Source organism: Bos mutus, chromosome 11 (assembly GCF_027580195.1).
Source record: "Bos mutus isolate GX-2022 chromosome 11, NWIPB_WYAK_1.1, whole genome shotgun sequence".
NCBI lineage: Eukaryota > Metazoa > Chordata > Mammalia > Artiodactyla > Bovidae > Bos > Bos mutus.
Genome location: NC_091627.1, coordinates 103,913,843 through 103,935,142, shown reverse-complemented (window position 1 = coordinate 103,935,142; position 21,300 = coordinate 103,913,843). Strand labels below are relative to the sequence as shown.

At 51.6% G+C, this 21,300-nt stretch overlaps 1 protein-coding gene across 1 annotated transcript; it reads right to left on the bottom strand.

Moving 5' to 3' along the window:
• Nucleotides 1–9,882: 9,882 nt before the first annotated feature.
• On the bottom strand, nucleotides 9,883–17,930 carry NEURL3 (neuralized E3 ubiquitin protein ligase 3). Its single transcript, XM_014476947.2, has 4 exons — nucleotides 17,665–17,930; nucleotides 13,624–14,109; nucleotides 12,374–12,445; nucleotides 9,883–11,472 (listed from the first exon to the last, which is right to left on the bottom strand). Exons 1-4 carry the CDS (start codon nucleotides 17,711–17,713, stop codon nucleotides 11,273–11,275), a joined length of 807 nt encoding a protein of 268 aa, XP_014332433.2. The 5' UTR covers nucleotides 17,714–17,930; the 3' UTR covers nucleotides 9,883–11,272.
• Between the last annotated feature and the right edge of the window lie 3,370 nt (nucleotides 17,931–21,300).

The following is a 21,300-nucleotide window of genomic DNA, read 5'->3' as shown; positions in this document are numbered from 1 at the left end:
AGTCCCATCCCTTCATGGGAAATAGAGGGGGAAACAGTAGAAACAGTGTCACACTTTATTTTTGGGGGGCTGCAAAATCACTGCAGAGGGTGACTGCAGCCATGAAATTAAAAGACGCTTACTCCTTGGAAGGAAAGTTATGACCAACCTAGATAATAGCATATTCAAAAGCAGAGACATTACTTTGCCAACAAAGGTCCGTCTAGTCAAGGCTATGGTTTTTCCTGTGGTCATGTATGGATGTGAGAGTTGTACTGTGAAGAAAGCTGAGCGCCAAAGAATTGATGCTTTTGAACTGTGGTGTTGGAGAAGACTCTTGAGAGTCCCTTGGACTGCAAGGAGATCCAACCAGTCCATTCTGAAGGAGATCAGCCCTGGGATTTCTTTGGAAGGAATGATGCTAAAGCTGAAACTCCAGTACTTTGGCCACTTCATGTGAAGAGTTGACTTATTGGAAAAGACTCATGCTGGGAGGGATTGGGGGCAGGAGGAGAAGGGGACGACAGAGGATGAGATGGCTGGATGGCATCACTGACTCAATGGACATGAGTCTGAGTGAACTCCGGGAGTTGGTGATGGACAGGGAGGCCTGGCGTGCTGTGATTCATGGGGTCGCAAAGAGTCGGACACGACTGAGAGACTGAACTGAACTGAAAAATATTTGATTTCTTATCCTTCCCTAATTGCAATGCTCTCATCCATGCAATTAGCTCAGCCTCCTGGGCTGATGTCTGGGGTGGCAGGGCTTCAGCTCCTATAACTTCAGCTAGACTAGGGCATATCCCACCTTTTGGGTTTCTGTTTCTACAAAACCACTCCCATCAGTAAATCATCTGATCTCAGGGCTGTCAGGAGGTTCATCTAGAAGATCAGACCTGCTGGAGTAAGTTTGTTTGTCTCTACAATGATGTAGTAAGTCTCCTCTTGGCTGCTGGAAGTGGAGTTGCCAGGTTCAGGGTTTGGCACACCTTTAAGGTAATGTCGGGGTCCATTAGGAGGGCCTGATATCTTGTTAACCTTCCCCCAGCCAACCAGTGATGTCCTTTGAGCACAGACTGTACCTGATGAAGCATTAATATAGCTAGGTATTGTCCCCAGGGTAAACTCAGGCGCCTCATTAACCATACGGGCTGTGGCTGCTTCTGCCGGCAGCAGCTTGGCCATCCCAGGACTATTGGATCCAGCTGTGTTGCAAGGTAAGTCATGGTCTCTGATCCAGTCCCAGCTTTTGGGTCAGGACTCCTAGCATTATCCCTGACATCTCAGGAATATAAAGGGTAAAGGGCCTGTTCAAAGCTGGAAGTCCCAGTAAGTACTGTTGCTCAGCTCAAAATCTTCAGAGTCTCAGAGGCCTGCTGGTGGCCCCTATTTCATTGGAGGGGACTTTCCCCCTTTAAGAGCCTAAAATAAGGGTTTGGCTGGTTGTTGTTCAGTCACTAAAATCGTGTTTGACTCTTTGCAACCGCATGGACTGCAACACGCCAGGCTTCCCTGTCCTTCACCATCTCCTGGAGTTTGCTCAAACTCATGTCCACTGAGTCAGTGATGCCATCCAAGCATCTCATCCTCTGTCGTCCCCTTCTCCTCTTGCCCTCAATGTTTCCCAGCATCAGGGTCTTTTCCAATGAGTTAGCTCTTTGCATCAGGTGGCCAAAGGATTGGAGCTTCAGCATCAGTCCTTCCAATGAATATTCGGGGTTGATTTCCTTTAGGATTGACTGGTTTGATCTCCTTGCTGTCCAAGACACTCTCGAGAGTCTTCTCCAACAGCACAGTGCAAAAGCATCAATTCTTCAGTGTTCAGCCTTCTTTATGGTCCAACTCTCTCATAGCAGAGCCTGCAGCCTGCCCAACACCTGACTTCCAGGGACTGCCCTGGTGGATATGGGATGCTGCCAGCCCAGGTTCCATAAAATTCTGCATGTGGGTGCACTGAGAGGAAGTGGGCACAGCCAGGTGGACTGGGGACAGCACGATGACAGGACAACACAGAAAAGTATAGATTTAATTGGAATCGTTCCTTCCTGCCCTTCTCTCATGGTGGGATGGATAGGGGTTTTCCTTTCTCTGAAATGACAGCCTCAGTGATGCACTAGTCCCAACAGACTGCTTCGCAGAACCTCATCCTCGACACAGGCAGCTGCTGTCACCTGGGGGCTCGCAGGATGTGAAATGAGAGGCATCTGTCCCTTTGGTCAGGACAGCTCTCCCCAAAGTGCCTGCTAATAAAACATTTATAGCCTTTGAAAGAGATGCTTACAAAAGATATTTTGTACCACTAAATACAGTCAACTCTCAGTAGTTCTAAAGCCACAGCCAATACTAAACGGCTTCCTTGTACAAAGTACAGGGTCAGGTTCCTAGGAGCCTCTGGTCACAGCGGTTTCATCAACTTAATGGTTGCATAACCTTGTTCGGTGTGTGCTTCTATTTAGAGACCTCTTATCTAATACATAGTTGATTCATTAACACTGGATTCCCAGCCAGCTGCACTCTAACTCACAACTGACCAGAGATTATCTATGGTGTATTTTCCCTGGGAGGCACACCCCAGCCTTCCTGAGCTCAGGAGCACTAGATGGCACCTTGGTATTATTCTCAGGGCCACTGTAAACCGTGAAGGCACAAACAAAAAGCACAAAAATGAGAAGGAAAACACAGCCCTGAATAGGCCATGAAAAGGATGACTGTTTACAGTACGAAACAGGAAGGTGGAGAACCGCCTTTGTTTAAAGTCAAGCTGGGAACACACCAGCCAAATTTTTCACCCCAGAACTGCTAGGGAAACTGAGGAATCAGGAAGGCATGATGTTTTGAGTTCCTTAACACATATAAGCACATACAGACACAACTTGTTACTTTTCCTCTTACCATTCCGTTCTATACCTTGGGGACATTTTCTTTTTTTTTTTTTAATCCTTTTATTCTTTTTTAACAAACGGCCCCAGGGATAGGGGATGAGGGGAGGGGAGAGGAGGGGAAGCGAGGCACCAGGCCCACAACCCTTTGGGACATTTTCTTGTGTGTAAACACACATATATTTTAGACCTTCTGATGTGGTTCTAATTTCTCTCTTCTCCATTTAAGGCAAGTGAAGCGGAGCCAAAATTTATATCTCACCATCACAAGAACAGTTTGGGGTGTGTGAATGGGAATGTTCCAGAAGCTAATTGTGGGACTGCTGAAGGGACTTTGACCCAAAGTACCCTCTTTGATCCAAATACCCTCCCTAAAGAATGTTTATATGTGTATAACTACAGTACAGTAGAGATTGGTACAACATTGCAAGTCAATTACACTTCAATTAAAAAAAAATTTTTTTTTTTTATCACAAATACCCCACCCTCTCTCCAAAGTGCACACTAAGTAAGCAAATCTCCAAACAGAAAAAGGTTTCTGCACAAAGAAAGCTCCTTGCAAGAGTGGTAGACAGTTGCTCTCCACAATGCAAATCCAAATACTGGAATATTGGCAATAGTCTTAAATTTCAACAAATAATTGGGAAAATTCAATGGAAGATACACAGACCACTGTTGTTTTAGCTTAAGGTCAGCCAAACCCCAGTAATGCTGGTTGTACCAACACTGGAGAATCTAAAGTTCATGGTCAAATGCAAACATAAGAGACCCACACTTAGGTTCCCCCGGACACTCCCGCAAAGCTGCTTCTCTGAGCCCCTGCAGGCTCATGCCCTGGCTGCTGCATTCCCAGAGCATGAAATGCTCAAAAATATTTGCCTAATGGATGGAGCCCCTGTATAAACTTAGATCCCTGTATTAAGTCCCATGGGAGAAAGTGTTCTCACTGTCAGGCCCTGGAAACCTGACTTTCTGTGCAGCACCCAGGTTGCTAATGCGTTGTTGAACTTACCAACACTGGGGATCCCAGGGCTGGCTGTGCAGAAATTGGGTGCCTTGAGGAAGTGGGAGAAAGGTGGCCACAGCATGGCTGATGTGACAGAGGGAACCACCTGCCTCTGGAGAAGGGGGGAGAATGCCAGATTCTCACCTGGAACGGGGAGAGGGGCAGATGCAGTTGGCCTTTTTACTGGTGTCAGGAGGATGGCTTATCCTTTTAATGTTTGTTTATTTGGCTGAGCTGGGTCTTAGCTGTGGCATCTAGTTCCCTGTTGTTGTTCAGTCGCTCAGTCATGTCCAACTCTTCATGACCCCATGGACTGCAGCACGCCAGGCTTCCCTGTCCTTCACCATCTCCCAGAGCTTGCTCAAACTCACGTCCATTGAGAGGGTGATGCCATCCAACCATCTCATCCTCTGTCGCCCACTTCTCCTCCTGCCCTCAATCTTTCCCAGCATCAGGGTCTTTTCAAATGAGTCAGCTCTTTGCCTCAAGTGGCCTGATGTTGATTCCTTCCAGTGTATTTTTAATTTCAGCTGTTGTATTCTTCAGCTCTGTAACTTTTTTTTTTAAATCTCTCACTGTGCTCCTCATCTTTCTCCCAAGTTCACTGAGCATCTTTCTGACCATTATTTTGAATTCTTTTTTTTAAAAAAGTATTTATTTTTGGCTATATTGAGTCTTTGTTGCTTTGCAAGGGCTTTCTCTAGTTATGGGTCTTCCCAGATGGCTCAGATGGCAAAGAATCTGCCTGCAATGTAGGAGACCCAGGTTCGATCCCTGGGTTGGGAAGATCCCCTGGAGAAGGGAATGGCTACCCACCCCAGTATTCTTGCCTGGAGACTCCCATGGACAGATGAGCTTGGCAGGCTACAGTTCATGGGGTCACAGAGAGTGGGACACGACTGAGTGACAAGCACTCTCACTTTCCCTAGCTGTGGTGAGCGAGGCTACCCTTTGTTGCAGAGCAGGGCTCTCGGTGCGTGGGCCTCAGTGTGGTGGTGGTGTGCAGGCTCTCGAGTGTGGGCTCAGTAGTTGTGGCGCAGGCTTAGCTGCTCCACAGCACGTGGCATCTTCCTGGACTAGGGATCAAACTTGTGTCCCATGAGTTGGCAGGCAGATTCCTATCTGCTTCCCGTCAGGGAAGTTTTCCACCTTGCTTAGTTCTTCTGGGGTTTTGTCTCGCTCCTTTACTTGGAACATAGTCCTCTGTTGGCTCAGTTTGCCCGAGTCCCTGTTTTTGTTTCCATGTATCGGGTAGGCAGGTTGTTTCCTGATCCTGGAGAAGTGCTCTTATGCAGGACATACCCTGTGGTGTCCAGCAGCACAGTCCCCTCCGCTCACCAGAGTCACACGCTCTAGGAGTGCCCCCAGGTGGGCTGCACAGGCCCTTGTGTTGTGGTGGGCTGACCAGTGTGGGCACACAGGTACTCAAGGCTGGCTCCCAGGCCCTGCCTCCTGTGGGTGAGACTGGGCAAACTGTGCCCATTTTGTTGGGAACTTGGAGGGGATAAAGAGATGGTATTTACTAGGTGATCTACATTTATGTCAAACCATAAACGGTAAAGCTTGAGGCAGAGGAGTCCCTTGGCTGGGATCCAGGGGTTTGGGATCTAGTCCTGACCACACCATGAACTGCTGAGTGGTCTCTGGGCCTCAGTTTTTCTAGCTGTAAAATGGGGACATTACCATCTGTCATGGCTTACTTACTTCAAATAGACCGAGAGGGACAGGCAGGCTGACGCAGAGGATCAGAGTCAGCACCACCAGGCTCATGAGGGGACCCCTATTTTCTCCTCCTTCAAACAAAGGGGAGGGGGAGCAGGGCAGCTGGAAGACAGGACATGGGTGTGGTGTGCAGGTCCATGGAAGAGCGCGATGGCACCTCATTCTCCCAACTCAGCCACAGGCTCAGGGATTCTCCCCTACTGCCCTTCCTGCCTTTGCTCATGGACTTCTTCCAAGTGGAAGTTCCTGAGCAGATTATCAGCAGCCAGGAGGCCTCTGCTTGTGTGCGTAGAGTGGGGAAAGCAGATATCACTTAGGCAATAATGCTGGGGCGGGGCGGGGCGGGGGCGGGGGTGGTTGCGGCTAGCACTGAAGACCGCATGCTGGGGCCGTGTAAGGGGCTGGGGTCGGACAGGGGACATGGTAGTCCTGGTCCCTGGAGGGAGGGCTTGTTATTACCCAGACTGTTGTCTCAGACCTTACGTGGTCTAACGGGAAGCCATCTGAAAGTCACATGAGCAAGGGAATTTTTCTCAGTCCCTGGGAAAGCCCCATAGCGAGTCCGCTTCAGCAGAGCCAACACTGGAAAGCCTTGGTTGTGCTTTTACTTTCCTTTCACTCTGTATTACCCTTGTGATGACAATTCAGTACACATCCCCTCTTCTTTGATCCAGGGACTCCTTATCACCACTACCTACAAATCTTGGACTTCTAGGAAAGGGAAACTTGGGGCCTGTTTCTCAGATGCCTCGCAAGCAGAATGTGTTTGACTGAGGTGAGAGGGGCCTGCTGACATGGCACCTTCCTGCAGCCAGCCTAGACCTCAAGGGCGCCCACTGCAGCCACTCAACGGCAGGCAGAGTGTGCCACGGCCAGCTCCAGCCCACCGTCCTCTGGGCTCTCTGTGCTCCCTGCTCCCTCTGCCTTGGCCAGTGGACCATCCCATGATGCCTGGGACGCGTCCTGCACTTGTGTGTGCTGTGCCCACTGTGTGGAATGCCTCTTTCCCCTCCTGTCTGCTTTCAAGTTCAGACCTATAAAAACAGTTTAAAAGTCACTTCCTGTGTGAAGCTTTTCCTCCCAGGGCTAATATTCCCTTCCTTTTCTTCTACTAGCACATCTTTATTCATCTATTTTGGTGTGGGGTTTTTTTGCATAATTTAAAAATTGGATGCAACTCACATATCCGCCTCTTTAAAGTGGGCAGTCCAGTGGTTTTTGGTATATTCACAAAGTTGTGCAGCCATTAGAAAAATCAATTTTAGAACCCTAAAAGAAACCCCATACCACTTAGTTGCCACTCCCCATTCTTCCTCTTTGCAGCCCCTATACTAATCTACTTCTGTCTCTATGGATCTGTCTATTCTCGACATTTCACAGGAATAAAATCATGCTATATGTGGCCGTTTGTGACTGGCTTCCCACTCTTAGCATGTTTTCAGGCTTCATCCATGTTGTAGCATGAATCAGCACTTCATTCCTTTTTTTTATTGTCAAAAAGCATCTCATTGTGTGGGAAGACCACATTTGTTCATTCATCAGGTGATGGACATTTGGATTGTTTCCACTTTGGTGTTATTATGAATAATTCTTTTTTAATCATGTTTTAAATTTTTAAAATTGAAGTATTAGTTGATTTACAATGTTGTGTTAATTACTGCTGTACAACAAAATGATTCAATTATATGTGTATATGTACACACACATTCTCTTTTAAGAATCTGATCCTACTCTAGAACGAAATATTCCTTTCCATTGCGGTTTATCTTAGGATATGGAACGTAGCTCTCTGTGCTGTACAGTGGGACCCTATTGTTTATCTGCTGCTGCTGCCGCTAAGTCACTTCAGTCACGTCTGACTCTGTGCGACCCCGTGCAACCCCATAGACGGCAGCCCACCAGGCTCCCCCGTCCCTGGGATTCTCCAGGCAAGAACACTGGAGTGGGTTGCCATTTCCTTCTCCAATGCATGAAAGTGAAAAGTGAAAGTGAAGTCACTCAGTCATATCCGACCCTTAATGACCCCATGGACTGCAGCCCACCAGGCTCCTCCATCCATAGGATTTTCCCGGCAAGAGTACTGCATATAAAAGCTTACCTCTGCTCACCTCGACCTCCTGCTCCATCCCTCCCCCACCCCCTCAGGACCACTAGTCTGTTCTCTACCTCTGTGTCTGTTCAAAGACAGGTTCATTTGTCATATTTTAGGTTCCACATATAAGTGATATTATATGGTATTTGTCTTTCTCTTTCTGACTTACTTCACTTAATAAGATAATCTCTAGTTGGATTCTCTCTTTATCCCCTTTAATCTTTTTTTTCCTTAAATTCTAGTTTATCTGATACTAATATAGCTACACCTGAGTAGAAGAAGCCAAATCTGTCTTTTATGATGAACAAGAATAATGACTTTAATCTAGCTTAAGGAAACATTTGCTTTTGGTTTATAAATAACTAGATCAAAGGATTTACACAGCATAAGGATTCAGGGGGTGAGGTGTCTCGTCTCCTGGTTGCTCTCTTATGTCTCAGAGATATGCCTAAAGTTTAGTGGTTTTACATGGAGTAAGAAACACTGGAAACAGTGTCAGACTTTATTTTTGGGGGTTCCAAAATCACTGCAGATGGTGACCACAGCCATGAAATTAAAAGATGCTTACTCCTTGGAAGGAAAGTTATGACCAACCTAGACAGCATATTAAAAAGCAGAGACATTACTTTGTCCACAAAGGTCCGTCTAGTCAAGGCTATGGTTTTCCCAGTGGTCATGTATAGATGTGAGAGCTGGACTGTGAAGAAAGCTGAGCACCGAAGAATTGATGCTTTTGAACTGTGGTGTTGGAGAAGACTCTTGAGAGTCCCTTGGACTGAAAGGAGGTCCACCCAGTCCATTCTAAAGGAGATCAGTCCTGGGTGTTCATTGGAAGGACTGATACTGAAGCTGAAACTCCAATACTTTGGCCACCTGATGTGAAGAGCTGACTCATTTGAAAAGACTCTGATGCTGGGAAAGATTGAGGGCAGGAGGAGAAGGGGACGACAGAGGATGAGATGGTTGGATGGCATCACCGACTTGATGGACATGGGTTTGGGTGAACTCTGGGAGTTGGTGATGGACAGGGAGGCCTGGCGTGCTGCAGTTCATGGGGTCACAAACAGTCGGACACGACTGAGCGACTGAACTGAACTGAAGAAGTATGAGAAGTGTAGAACTGGGGTGATATGGGGCCTTCGGTAAAAGTCGGTGAGCCGTCAAGATTCATACCCAGTACCCTGACAGCCAGCCCACCTCTGGCTGCTTCCCCTGGGAGCTGCCTTTCCCAGAGAAAGAAAGTTGCCATATTCTGAGTACTTCCTCTAAGCTACAAGTTTCATTCATACCCATTATCCTAACAACATATCAGCAAACAAAATTATCTTATTTCCATGTTACAGATGAAGAAATTGAGGCTCCCAGATGTCCAAGTCACATAACCAAGGTCAGAGCAACTCCTGGGCAGCAGAGAGGGGATCCTACTCCAGAATGGAAGCTCTTCCGGGGGTTACTACACCCGAGCTTCCCTGGTGGCTCAGACGGTAAAGAACCTGCCTGCAACTAGGGAGACCCAGGTCAGGAAGATCCCCTGGAGAAGGGGATGGAAACCCACTTCAGTGTTCTTGTCTGGAGAACTCCATGGACAGAGGAGCCTGGCGGGCTACAGTCCATGGGGTTGCAAAGCATTGCACATGACTGAGTGACTAACATTTGACTTTCCACACCCAAAGTCCTGACCCTCTGGCTGGCCACAGCGTGGGGACATGGCTTGTGGAGGTGCCCATCACCATGACTTGGGACGTCATATAGGTCCAACTCCCTTTTAGTGCTCTTTCACACCAGCCACGAAGTAGGAACACCAGCAATGTAACAGGTACAACTTGTCTTCCCCGCCTATCCCCACCACAGACACCTGCTGATTGGGGTTCCCAGGTCAAGTCACTGCTACACTCAGGGGCAGAGACTCCAGGAAGGCCTCACAAGTCAAAGGTGGCAAGGGCAGGGCCTGGTTGTAACTTTAAGGCTGGAGCTGTAGGCTCATCCTGTTCACCTGCTCAGCAGAACAGAGTCCACAGGCCTGAGCGCCCAGGCCCCTCTCACTGCAAGGCCAGGGTGTGCCTGTGAGGGATAGGAAGGCATGGCCCCAAGCCCCTGCATCCTGACCAGCTCCCAACCCTGCTCATTCCTGCTGATGGCAACAAAGGGGACGTACACGTTATGAGATCACTCATGAGAGACAAAGTTTATTTTGATATCTCAGAAATTGCAAGGCAGTAAGCACAAGAACAGTGCACTCTGAAGGGTCCGCTCGACTTCAGATGCACAGTTTTGCTGGGATCTCATGACTGCCGGGCAAGGAAGGTGGGGCAGCTGACTGCTGATCCCCTTTACAGAGGACTTGTTTTTAATTAATTAGTTTCTATTTATCTCTTTACTTGTTTATGTATGGCTGCACTGGGGTTCTGTCACAGTGCACGGCTCTTGGTTGCTGAGAGCGGGCTTTCTCTATTTGTCGTGAATTGGGGCTGCTCTCTAGTTGTGGTGCAGAGGCTTCTCGTTGCGGTAGCTTCTCGTGTGGAGCACGGGCTCTAGGGCGCATGGGCTTCAGCAGTTGTGGCTCAAGGGTTCTAGAACGTGTGGGCTCAGTAGTCGCAGTCCAAGGGCCAAGTGGTTCCACGGCATGTGGGATCTTAATTCCCAGACCAGGGATCGAACTGGTGTCTCCTGCATTGGCAGGCAGATTCTTAACCACTGAACGACCAGGGAAGTCCTCAGAGAACTTGTAGAAGTGACCTAGCTTCCCTACAGACTGTGAACATTCTACCAGGTAGACAGAGGCCAAGATAATGGAGTCGAAAGGCCCTGAGCGCCCCTCCCCTTATGAGTACACCAAAATGTGGGGTTACTAGTGGGGAGAGGGAACAGGGGAGAGGCAATTTAGGGGTAGGGATTGAGAGGTACAAACTACTAGATATAAAGTAAGCTACAAGGATACATTGCGCAACAGGGGAATATAGCCAAGAGTCTTATAATAACGACAAATGGAGTATAACCTTTAAAAATTATGACTAAACAGTACATCTGTAACTTATACAATATTGTACATCAACTATACTTCAATCAAAAAAAAAAATTCCACCCAGCTGCTCCCTGCATCTGGTCCAGGCTCCTCAATACCCTAGGTGGGCAAGGCTTCACCAGACACGCACATATGCCTTAACTTCCTCAGGCATAAAACCAGGGATCAAGCCTCCCTGTCTACACAAAGGCCCTTCTCACTGACACAGGTGGGTTCTTGGAACTCCTTGGACTTAGGTGTACCACGGGTTGCCAGGTCCATGGTGGCTGAACCCCAAGGCTAGTTAAAAGCCTCGGCACATAGCAATGAATCTGGGACAAAGCAGAGGGGCGAGATCCTGGCTGGCCCATTGCCAGCCACCTTCTCCAGCCAGGGAGGTAGTTCCGGTGTGGGCAGAAAAGGGCGTCTCCTGGCTCCTCTGGCCCTAACTTGCTGAGCAGGGGTAGAGCCATTGTGACCTTGAGCCGTCTCTCCGCCACGCCTGCTGCTGACCAGCATCGCCAACTCCTCTCCATAAGGACGGCAGAGCTGCACCTCCTCCGTCGGCAGAGGCCGGGCTCAGAGCTCTGCACCTATACCAGGAGGCCATCTCCAGCACCCAGAACAAGAGGGTCCCAAGCTGGGGCCACCGCCTTGATCTCCCAGCGACACATGGGGCATCTGGCCGTGTCCCTGAAGACCCTCCAGGCACAGGAGCTGCAGAAGTGTGTGTGGCCACAGGGGACTAGGCAGGTGTTGGCAACCTGGTGGAAGCAGATGGCACACTCTTCTCCTGCTAGGGCAGGGAAAGGGGACAACACAGGTCAGGGGTGCCAGGGGGCCATGAGGGGGCAGCCCACTCATATCGCCACAGGACAGAGAAGTACGTGGTCCGAGTATGAAGAAGACTACCTCATAAGAGAATGCTCATCATGCAATCAGTGGAAAAGGTTAGGAAGAAAATTGTCAGGCCCATACATGCACAGCATAAGATTCCAATTTAGAAAAAAGGAAAACAAGCACAGATAATTCCCCATGTGTGGTGTGCTGTGCTTAGTCACTTCAGTGGTGTCTGACTCTGCGACCCCATGGACTACAGCCTGCCAGGCTCCTCGGTCCCCAGGATTCACCAGTCAAGAACACTGGAATGGGTAGCCATGCCCTCTTCCAGGGGATCTTTCCAACCCAGGGATCAAATGCATGTTTCTACCATCTCCTGCATTGGCAGGCAGATTCTTTACCACAAGTGCTACCTGGGAAACACCCTCCTCCACTCCCGCCCGTATATATATATATATGATTACAAATACCAGGAGGAAATCTACCTAATGGGCAATGTGAAGTTTGGGAGGTGTGTGTGTGTTTTTTTTTTTTTCACTTCCTTTTTTATCCTTGAATATGTATTTTATTTCTGCTTGGCAAAGTTTTTTTTTTTTTTCCTGTGAACAGGGAGTGCTCTTTTAAAAGCAGGCACACAAAATAACATCTGTTCATGAGTGTGCCTGGTAACTTATGAAGCCAGCCAACGTCCTAGAAGGCAAAACTGTTACATGGCTTTTAGGTTTCGGCCTAGAGCTGTGGGAGACTTGATGGCATTTGGGAAGACATAACTGAGTTCCCAGGGCTGGGGTCTCACCCAGCTTCCCTAGCTCTGGAGCCCTGGGGAGTCCCTGGCGCTCAGGGAAGCCACTCACCTTTGGGCCCAGGCAGAGCCTCATCACTGAGGCCCCTTGGCGTCGTTGTGGGGAAGCCGTTGGCTGTAGGATCTAAGGCAGAAAGGGAAAGTCAAGACCTGGGGAAAGCAGTCAGGGTGTTTCCATTCAACCCACCTCCCCAGTCCCTGCCTCCAAAGCACAGCGTCCACCTCCTTTCTTCTCTGGGTTGCAGTGCTGCAGCTCCAAGCCGGGGTCCAGCCCTGTCCTGGCCACCCCTTTACCAGTGGGACCCAGCAGAGAATTTGTGGACCTGCAGCTTTTCCATCCTAATCCACGTTTCCTTCAGACAGCTCCTCTCTGCCCCACTGCCACTGCCTGAGCAGAGATCTTCAGCATCAGTCACCGCCCCCAAACCGGGTGTGCAACAGAATCCCCGAGGAGGTGGGAAAACAGGGCCTGGGCCCTCCGGGCCACCGAGTCAGGGTCCCCAGGGATGAGGCTCGAGCAGCTGTGACAAGCAGTTTGAAAAGCAAACACACGGGGCGGTGGGGACTGGAATGCTTGTGCAGGCCCCTGGAACACTGCCCAGGCATGCCAGCACTTCTGTTTATGAGTCTCCCTGTATCCCTTGCTCCTCTGAAATCCACTCTCCTTTCAGGTGGTCCTCATTTCCCCACTGGGTGCCTGAACATCTCACCTTTGCCCCCACCAGGCTGCCTTCTTGCCCACCTCTAACTCGCACACTTATGTTCCCTTTGTTGCCAACCCGTGTCTGCAGCACACTTCTACTTTGACTGCAAAACCCAAACCACCCCGAATATATTTTTTTTGTAAATGAGACCAGCCCTCTAACACATAGGGGTCCCCAACCTCCGGGATCTGTTGCCTCATGATCTGAGGTGGAGCTGATGGAATAATAATAGAAATAACGTGCACAAGAAATGCAATGCGCTTGAATCACCCCGAAACCATTTCCCTCACCCCTCCTGTGGAAAAGCTGTCTCCCACGAAACCGGCCCCTGGTGCCACAAAGTAGGGACTACTGCTCTGACACATGTTTGGGGTGCTGGGCATGCCTTCTCGTTCTTCAAAACAGGGTTGCCCTCCCTATGACTGGGGCTGGTCCCCAGCGAACATCTTCATACCCCGACAGAAGCTGATGGAAAAACTCCATATGAAAGAAACAACAGTTCCCCCGACTCTCTATGCGGGTGAGGTACCACCGGAGCCGCCGCCTCCCCCGCCCGCATTCCCAGGGACGGTGCCTGGGTCCCCAGCCCTGGCCTCACCTAGCAGCTCGATGGCCTTGGCGGTCCCGTACAGGTCCATCACGGCCCAGAGCGGGGCACCCATGAGCACGCCCTCGCGCAGCCGCCGCTGGGGCCCCGAGTTGACCTGGGCGAAGATCTGGCCCCGGCGGTTCACCCAGAAGCGCACCACGTCCCCCGGGCTCGAGCGGCCGTCAGGCAGCATGGCCGCCCAGGTCTGACTCTGCTGCTCCAGGTCCGGGCACAAGAAGGGCGGCAGGCTGGGCGCGGACACGCGCGCGGGGTCCAGGCGCGTGAAGCCCACGCGGAGGCCGCCCAGCCAGCCGTGCTCGTGCCACAGCAAGCGCAGCGCCACGCGCTCTCCCGGCCGCACCGGCCGCTGGCTGAACACGATGCCGTCGTGGAACGTGGCGCGCCTGTACGCGGTGCTCCGCTCAGCATCCAGGCGCACCTGTGCGCCCACCGCCTGGGCATGGAAGCGCAGCGCCTCTCGGGGAGACTCGGCATCTGCGGAGGGGGCGGGGGCGTCAATGCAGGTGGGCTGGAGCCCTCCCCACCAGGGGAAAGGGGCATTTCCACCAACCCATGTCCCTGGGGACACTGTCCCTGCTCTCCCCCCATCCCCACTCCAGAGACCTTCTTAGAACCAGTGGGGAACCCGCTTTGCCTTCTGGGATCATAGTTCTCTCCTGACTCTTGCCAAGCCTCAGTTTCCCTCCCTTGCTGCTGCTTAGTCAGAGTCCTGTCCGACTCTTTGAGAGCTATGGACTGTAGCCCACCAGGCGCCTCTGTCCATGGAATTTTCCAGGCAAGAATACTGGAATTGGGTTGCCATGGGATCTTCCCAACCCAGGGATCCATTCCTGGTTTCCTGCATTACAGGCAGATTGTTTACCACTTAAGCCACCAGGGAATCCCTCCCTCCCTTAGGGATGTTGTAAAAATTAAAGGAACTGTTGACGATCTGGATACCTGGTGATGGTTGTTATTGCCATTAACTAAAGAGAGCAGGTTGCTTTTGCTTGACACATGCATTTATACGTGTATCACTCACACATTTACACGTGTATAGCCCGTCTGTATCTAGAAACAGGCTGAGAGGAGATGGGCTGGCATGCTGTTTGTGGTCGGCTCTAATTCTGCAGGGTGGGGTGGGGGGTGGGCGGCGGCTGAGTTTTCCAGTCTGCTTGTGTGACTTTCTGACTTTGCCACAGAGAACCGGCCTCACCCCCAAGTAAGAGTGACTTCTCTCATCCTGGGAGAGAAAGAAGGAGCCTGCTGCTGCTGCTAAGTCACTTCAGTCGTGTCCGACTCTGTGCGACCCCAGAGATGGCAGCCCACCAGGTTCCCCTGTCCCTGGGATTCTCCAGGCAAGAACACCGGAGTGGGCTACCATTTCCTTCTCCAGTGCAAGAAAGTGAAAAGTGAAAGTGAAGTCGCTCAGTCGTGTCCGACTCTTCTCGACCTCATGAATTGCAGTCCATCAGGCTCCTCCGTCCATGGGATTTTCCAGGCAAGAGAAGGAGCCTGGTAACTCCCAAAGTAGTGACGGTGTGAAACCCGGAAAAGGGGTCCCAGCTCAGCCCCTCAGAATTGTGAGCTGGGCCCAGCCAAGGCCTGGGTACGCTTTGAAAGCAGGGGACTTCCTGACTTGCCTCCACTTGGCAGCTGGGACGGGAAAGCTCCTTGCTGGGCAGCCCTTCCTCTCAGTCCCAGAGGCCTGAAGGAAGCTGGTGGAGCTTCCTGCCCCAAGAAGGGCGCTTAGCCAGCTCCGCAGGCCTTAGCTCTCTCCCTCTCCCCTCCTGACCCTGCTTTCTCTGGGTTGGAGGAGGGAGGCTGAAAATATAAAGAGATGAATTCAATCAAAACTTGAGCCAGGGAACTTCCCTGGTGGTCCAGTGGTTAAGACTCCACGCTTCCAGTCAATGCAGGGGGCACACAATCCCTGCCCTCCTCTCTGACACGCATATGTTTGCAAGGTGTCAGCCAGGCACCAGGAGGGGAGGCTCGATTTGGTCAGGCACACCCTCAAGGTCACAGCGAGTCCATCCCTGACCTCCACCGGCTCTGGGAGCAGTGGGGCAGGAGCCAAAGACTCGACTGATGGGATTGCTGGGTGCGTGCGTCCCTCAGCAGGGCAGCGGGCCCTGAGGACCCTAGGAGCAGCAGACCTAGTCCTCTACAGGAATTTGACAGTTTGCAAAGCTTACCCCTGTCTCAGGAGTTTCCCACTGGCCCGTGGGGGCTATGTCCTCATGTCACCAGTTAGAGGAGGGAGGCCGAGGGGGTCACAGTGCTGCACAGGACACCAGGGCCCAGCGGACTGTGCTGCTTCTCCCAGCTGCCCGTCCGGGCTCCACTCACTGTCTCAGCAGTGGCCTGAGTGTGGCCCTCGAAAGGCACACAGGGCTCCTTGGGGGTCAGCCTTTCCACATGTGAGGTCCTGTACGACTGTGTTAGTTGTTCACGGCAAAAAGCCAAGGTTGAGTGGCAATGACAGCCACCCGTGTACTGCCAGTCTGGCAGAACTGCATCTGCCCACGGGGCCCCTTCCTCTGCTTTGCACGGGGCTCTGTGCCTGAGTTTGGGGCTGGCTCTGGATAGTACCCCTTCTTCAAGGCTGGCTGGCAGGGCTCCTCCCGTTCTTTGACCCAGATGACCCAGTCCAGCTTGCTCCTGGGTTGGGGCGAGGCAGAGGTGGGCACTGGCCAAGTGTGGCCCTGCAAGTAGGCTTGTCCCCAGCCAGCTGGGCAGGGAGTTCTGAGCATTTTATGCCTGCAGGTGGCTATTCTCATCAGCCCCACTTTCAGGCAGCATCCTGAGGCTCCTGAGGCGGAGTTGCCCATGGGGGACCCTCCCCAACTACTCCGCCTGCCTCCCCTAGGCCCCCACTGTGCACTGGCTTGGCAATAAGGGCCCCCTGGGTGGCTGGGGAGCAGGGAGCACAGTCATGGCCTTTTGGGTGTCCTGCCCTCTGGACAGGCGGATTCCAACCAGAGAATTTGCAGCAAGGCTCTTGGAATGTAAATGACCAGGCTCAGTGAGGACCTCCCCAGATCTTCATCTTCATCCTCACACCCCTCCAGTCACCAAGCCTCTCCTGACACCTATCAAGTGCCTTACAGACTCCCGGCCACCCGCCAGGGAAGCACTCGGAGGAAACTGAGCTCAGGGAGGTGGTTGTGCAGCTGGAAGTCAGGGAGCCCCGGCCCAGCTCCTCACCCTGCATCCTGCGCTGCCTCCATGGCAGCAGCACTGCCCGGAAATCCAAACACTAGCTGCTGCTGCAGCATTGGCAGTGGTGGCTTGGCCCACCCCAGCCCCTTGATCCAGGTGCCCCCTGCTGCTGGTGCCCGGGAACCTAGGTTACTATGGTTACTACGGAGTCAAGAGCTATGGGTCCTTCTGCTTGGGAAGGAGCAGAGTTCAGGCTCTGGGAGCAGGGATGTGTGGTCCAGATCTCTAGTAGTCGTAAGAGACCCAGCTCTCCAATCCCCGCCCCACACACTAAGGCAAAGTTGTGACCTCAGGTGAGACTGGCAGAGAGCCACTGAGCCTGGTGACCCTGTGGTCTGTGCTTCTGGCAGCTCTGTAACCGGCAGGATGGGGGCATTGGCCCCCAGCCTGCGGATGAGGAAACAGCCTCCAGGGAGAAGTGACTGGGCAGAAAAGGTCCCCACAGCTCTGTGAAGGCGAGCTGGGACCCTGGTCTTCCACCAGGCCCCCTAAACTCTACCCTCTTTCCCATCCCAGCCAGTCTTCTCTCGCACAACAGGATCTGAAAGGCAAATGGGTCATAAGGGTCTTTGCATCACTTCAGGGATTGTGGCCCGAGTTCCTCGGCCTCTATTGGGTTCTTGCAGAGAAAGGAAGTTTTCACTACCTCCCAGCCTCATAACAGCTCACTGCCTAGGGCAGCCTGGCCTGGATCAGAAACTCCTTCTGAGCAATATTTCCACTGACTATACCTCTATCTCCTGAGTCTTCCACCCCAGAAAACACAGAGCACCCCTCTGCTCTTGTCCTTCTGGTCCAGGCACAAAGCTCAGGGCTCGCACTTACCAGCCTGAGAGCAGATCTGGGCCCCCATCCGCCTGGGCTCCTCAGGCATGGGTCCTTGGATCTGAAGAAGGCCAGGGGACAGGTTTCCCAAAGATATTCGGCAGGTCCCTTTGTCATGCGGCCAGGATCATATTACAGCGTTGATGATTAATTAGAGTTTGCAGGGAATTTCCTGACGACTTCTGGTCTGCAACAGGCCGGTGCAGCTGGCTGGCCCGGAGGAAGCGGGGACTCAGGAGGATGGCCGAGGTCGAATGTGGAGGAGCCTTCTCTCTTGTTTCTGACCAGTTGCGACCAACCAGCTGTGCATTATTATTGCCTGAGTCGTGTTAATGAATACCTGTACCCAGACCTGCCCCCAGAGACCTTGATTCCAGTGGCCTGGGGTGGAGCCCTGCATCAGCCTTGTTTAAAAGCACCCCCAGGGACTTCCCTGGCTGTCCGGTGGTTAAGACTCTGTGCTTCCACTGCAGGAGACACAGGTTTGATCCCTTGTCAGGGAACTAAGATCCCACATTCCGTACAGTGAGGCAAAAAAAAAAAAAAAAGTAAAATAAAATAAACAAAAACCAAAATAATAAAAGTACAAGCACCACAGCTGATTCTAATGTACAGCCCAGGGTAGAGAGAGATTCACTGCTACTGACCTCAGTATACAGGAGGTGCTTGTTTAATCAGTGTTGGTGAAGTGGGCTGAAATGAATTAACTGCATTCCAGGACCTTCAAAGCTGCCCCAGGCCCGGGTCTCTGGCTGAGAGAAGAGCCAAGCAGAGGTGTCGATTGCACCCCAGGCTTGCTGGAGCTGGAATTGCACTGCCCAGAATCCCCCATGGAACACAGAGAGTCCCGCAGAGGGTCGTGCCCAAGGCCAAGCTCCCAGGGTGTTAGTGAAGGCAAGAGGTGTCAGAGATCTTCTGCCCCTTTTGTTCCTGTTAGAGAAACTGAGGCTGGTGGCAGGGAAAGTGGCTTGCTCTAACCTAGTACTTCTCAGACGGCAACACGGGAACCTGCTGGGGATCTTATTAAGATGCAGATTGAGTCAGAAGCTCGGGGCAGGTGTGGAATTCAGCCTTTCTAACAAGGTGGTTCTGTAGAGCCCACTGTAGGCGACAGGCCCTAGGTGAGTTTGGATGCTTGTGGGTATCTTGGCCCTTGACCTCCAGGCTAAGGCCCTCCCAAGACCCTAGACCGAGGCCCTCAGCAGTGGCTACTGTGCTTTGGTTTTGTTTTCAATATTTATGTATTTGGCTGCTCCGGGTCTTGGTTGCAGCATGTGGGATCTAATTCCCTCACCAGGAGTTGAACCCGGGCCCCCTGAGTTGGGAACTTGGAGTCTTAGCCCCTGGATCACCAGGCAAGCCCTCTGATCACTGACTGCTTGGAACTCAGCTGAAGGGGTGGATATGCCCCATGCATGTCCCTGGGGATGGTGGTGCTGTTGGCTGGGCAGTTTGACTCGGGGTGAGGAGGGGAAAGGGTGGGTGTTTGGAGACCTGGGCTCATCTCCTGTGTTGGTTTTACCTCTCTTTCTCTCCGCAGGCCTCTGTGTCCCCACGTGTAGGACGGGAGACCAGGATGCGCTGGTCTGTGGGTCCCCGCCAGCCCCAGTGTGCCGTGATTTTGGTCCTGCTAACAGCTGCTTGGCCTCGGTTGACTTCAGAAGGCGTTGCTGTGACTCTGGACCATCTCTTCCACATCAAGCCCCCTGCCAGTCTCTCTAGAAACCGTCTTTAAGGTCAAAGGCAAACTGGTGAGAAGTCAGGAGCAATCATGGTGAGTCGGTGGCCGATGGTCCTGCTGGCCGAGTCGGAGGGATCCTGCCTTAGGGCTGGAGTCAGAGGCCGCCTTTCCTCCCCACCCCACCCTGACCCCGCCTGTAGGGCTGGCTGTTTGCCTTGGGTAAGCTTGAGCCAAGGGCACCTTTTTGATAAACCACATTCCTATAAAAGAGATAGTTATGGTATCTTATCAGGGAAATCAGGCTTTGAGCCTCAGTCCATCTGGAAAATTACTGGAGAGGCTGTGGACGTTAGCCCGCCCAGTGCCAGCAGGCTGAGGTGGTATGGCCTCCTCTTCAGGACCTCAGTGGGGTGGGCGTTCTGAGAATTCAAATCCAGGGCCTGGGGTGCTGAGGCCTTCCCTCCCATCACACATTCCCCAGGTTTTTTGTTTGAATAATTTTTATTGTTTCTAATTTTAATCTTTGGCTGCAATGGGTCTTTGTTGCTGTGAGTCGGCTTTCTCGAGCTGCAGTGAGCACGGGCTCCTCTTCGTTGCGGTGCTCAGGCTTCTCGTCGCGGTGGCTTCTTTTGTTGCAGAGCTGGAGCTCTAGAGCACAGGCTCGATAGGTGAGGCACGGGCTTAGTTGCCCCGAGGCATGTGGAATCTTCTTGGACCAGAGACAGAGTTCATGGCCCCTGCGCTGGCGGGCAGATCCTTAACCACTGAACCACCAGGGAAGTCCCACCTCCAGTTTATTTGTTTATTAATAACAAACACTACTGTTCTAAATCCAGTACTGTATTGACTTGCTAATCCTCATGGCAACTTCTTGAAAACATCCTTCTTATGGTAATCATTCTCACTTTACAAATGGGGAAACGGAGGCACAAGGAGGTGAAGCAACTTGTTCAGAATCAGAAGCGAAAGGCCAGGGTGTGGCCCCAGGTGTCTGGCTGGAGAGCGGGTGCCTTATCCGCCATGCTGGGCAGGCTCCACGATCCTCCCCCAGGCCATGGCCCCTCTGAGCACTCAGTTGCTACTAACATCTTCCCCATCTCACTGGCACCGGTAGGGGCTCATGGATAGTTGCTGACTGGTTGCCTGAGTGTGAAGTGGAGGCCCCCCCACGATGGAGACTGCACCCTTCCCTCCAGGACACCTGCCTGGCCGCAAGGCTGTTGTAAATACTTGTTTCAGGAAGACATTGACTGGCCCCTTCATGGACCGCAACCTTCTCCTGGCAAAGGGTCTTGAGTTACTTGGAGAAGCTATGAGCCATGCCATGCAGGGCCACCCAAGAAGAACGGGTCATTGTGAAGAGTTCTGACGAAACATAGTCCACTGGAGGAGAGAATGGCAAACCACTGTAGTATTCTTGCTGCAAGAATCCCATAACAGTATGAAAAGGCAAAAAGATATGACAACAGAAGATGCACCCCCCCGCCCCAGGTTGGAATGTGTCCAGTATGCTACTGGGGAAGAGCAGAGGGCAATTACTAGTAGCTCCAGAAAGAATGATGTGGCTGGGGCAAGGCAGAAATGACACTCATTTGTAGATGTGTCTGGTGGTGAAAGTAAGGTCCAGTGCCGTAAAGAACAATATTGCATAGGAGCCTGGAATGTTAGGTCCATGAACTTGAGCAGTATGTGAACCAAGAACTTTCAGATATACAAACTGAGTTTAGAACAGGCAGAGGAACCAGAGATCAAATTGCCAACATCCACTGGATCATAGAAAAAGCAAGAGAGTTCCAGTAAAACTTCTGCTTCATTGACTACGTTAAAGCCTTAATTGTGCACATCAAACTGGAAGATTCTTAAAGAGAGGGAACACCAGACCACCTTACCTGTCTCCTGAGAAACCTATATGTGGGTCAAGAAGCAACAGTTAGTATGGGACAAGGGACAATGAA

What these genes read in the sequence shown, in the direction of transcription:
- NEURL3 (XM_014476947.2), bottom strand. Translation starts at nt 17,713, where the DNA reads ATGCCTGAGGAGCCCAGGCGGATGGGGGCCCAGATCTGCTCTCAGGCT. An exon ending in CCAGATCTGCTCTCAGGCTG is followed by an intron (nt 14,110 to 17,664) that starts GTAAGTGCGAGC and finishes CCCCCTCCGCAG; the next exon opens with ATGCCGAGTCTCCCCGAGAG. An exon ending in CAAGGCCATCGAGCTGCTAG is followed by an intron (nt 12,446 to 13,623) that starts GTGAGGCCAGGG and finishes TTTCTGCCTTAG; the next exon opens with ATCCTACAGCCAACGGCTTC.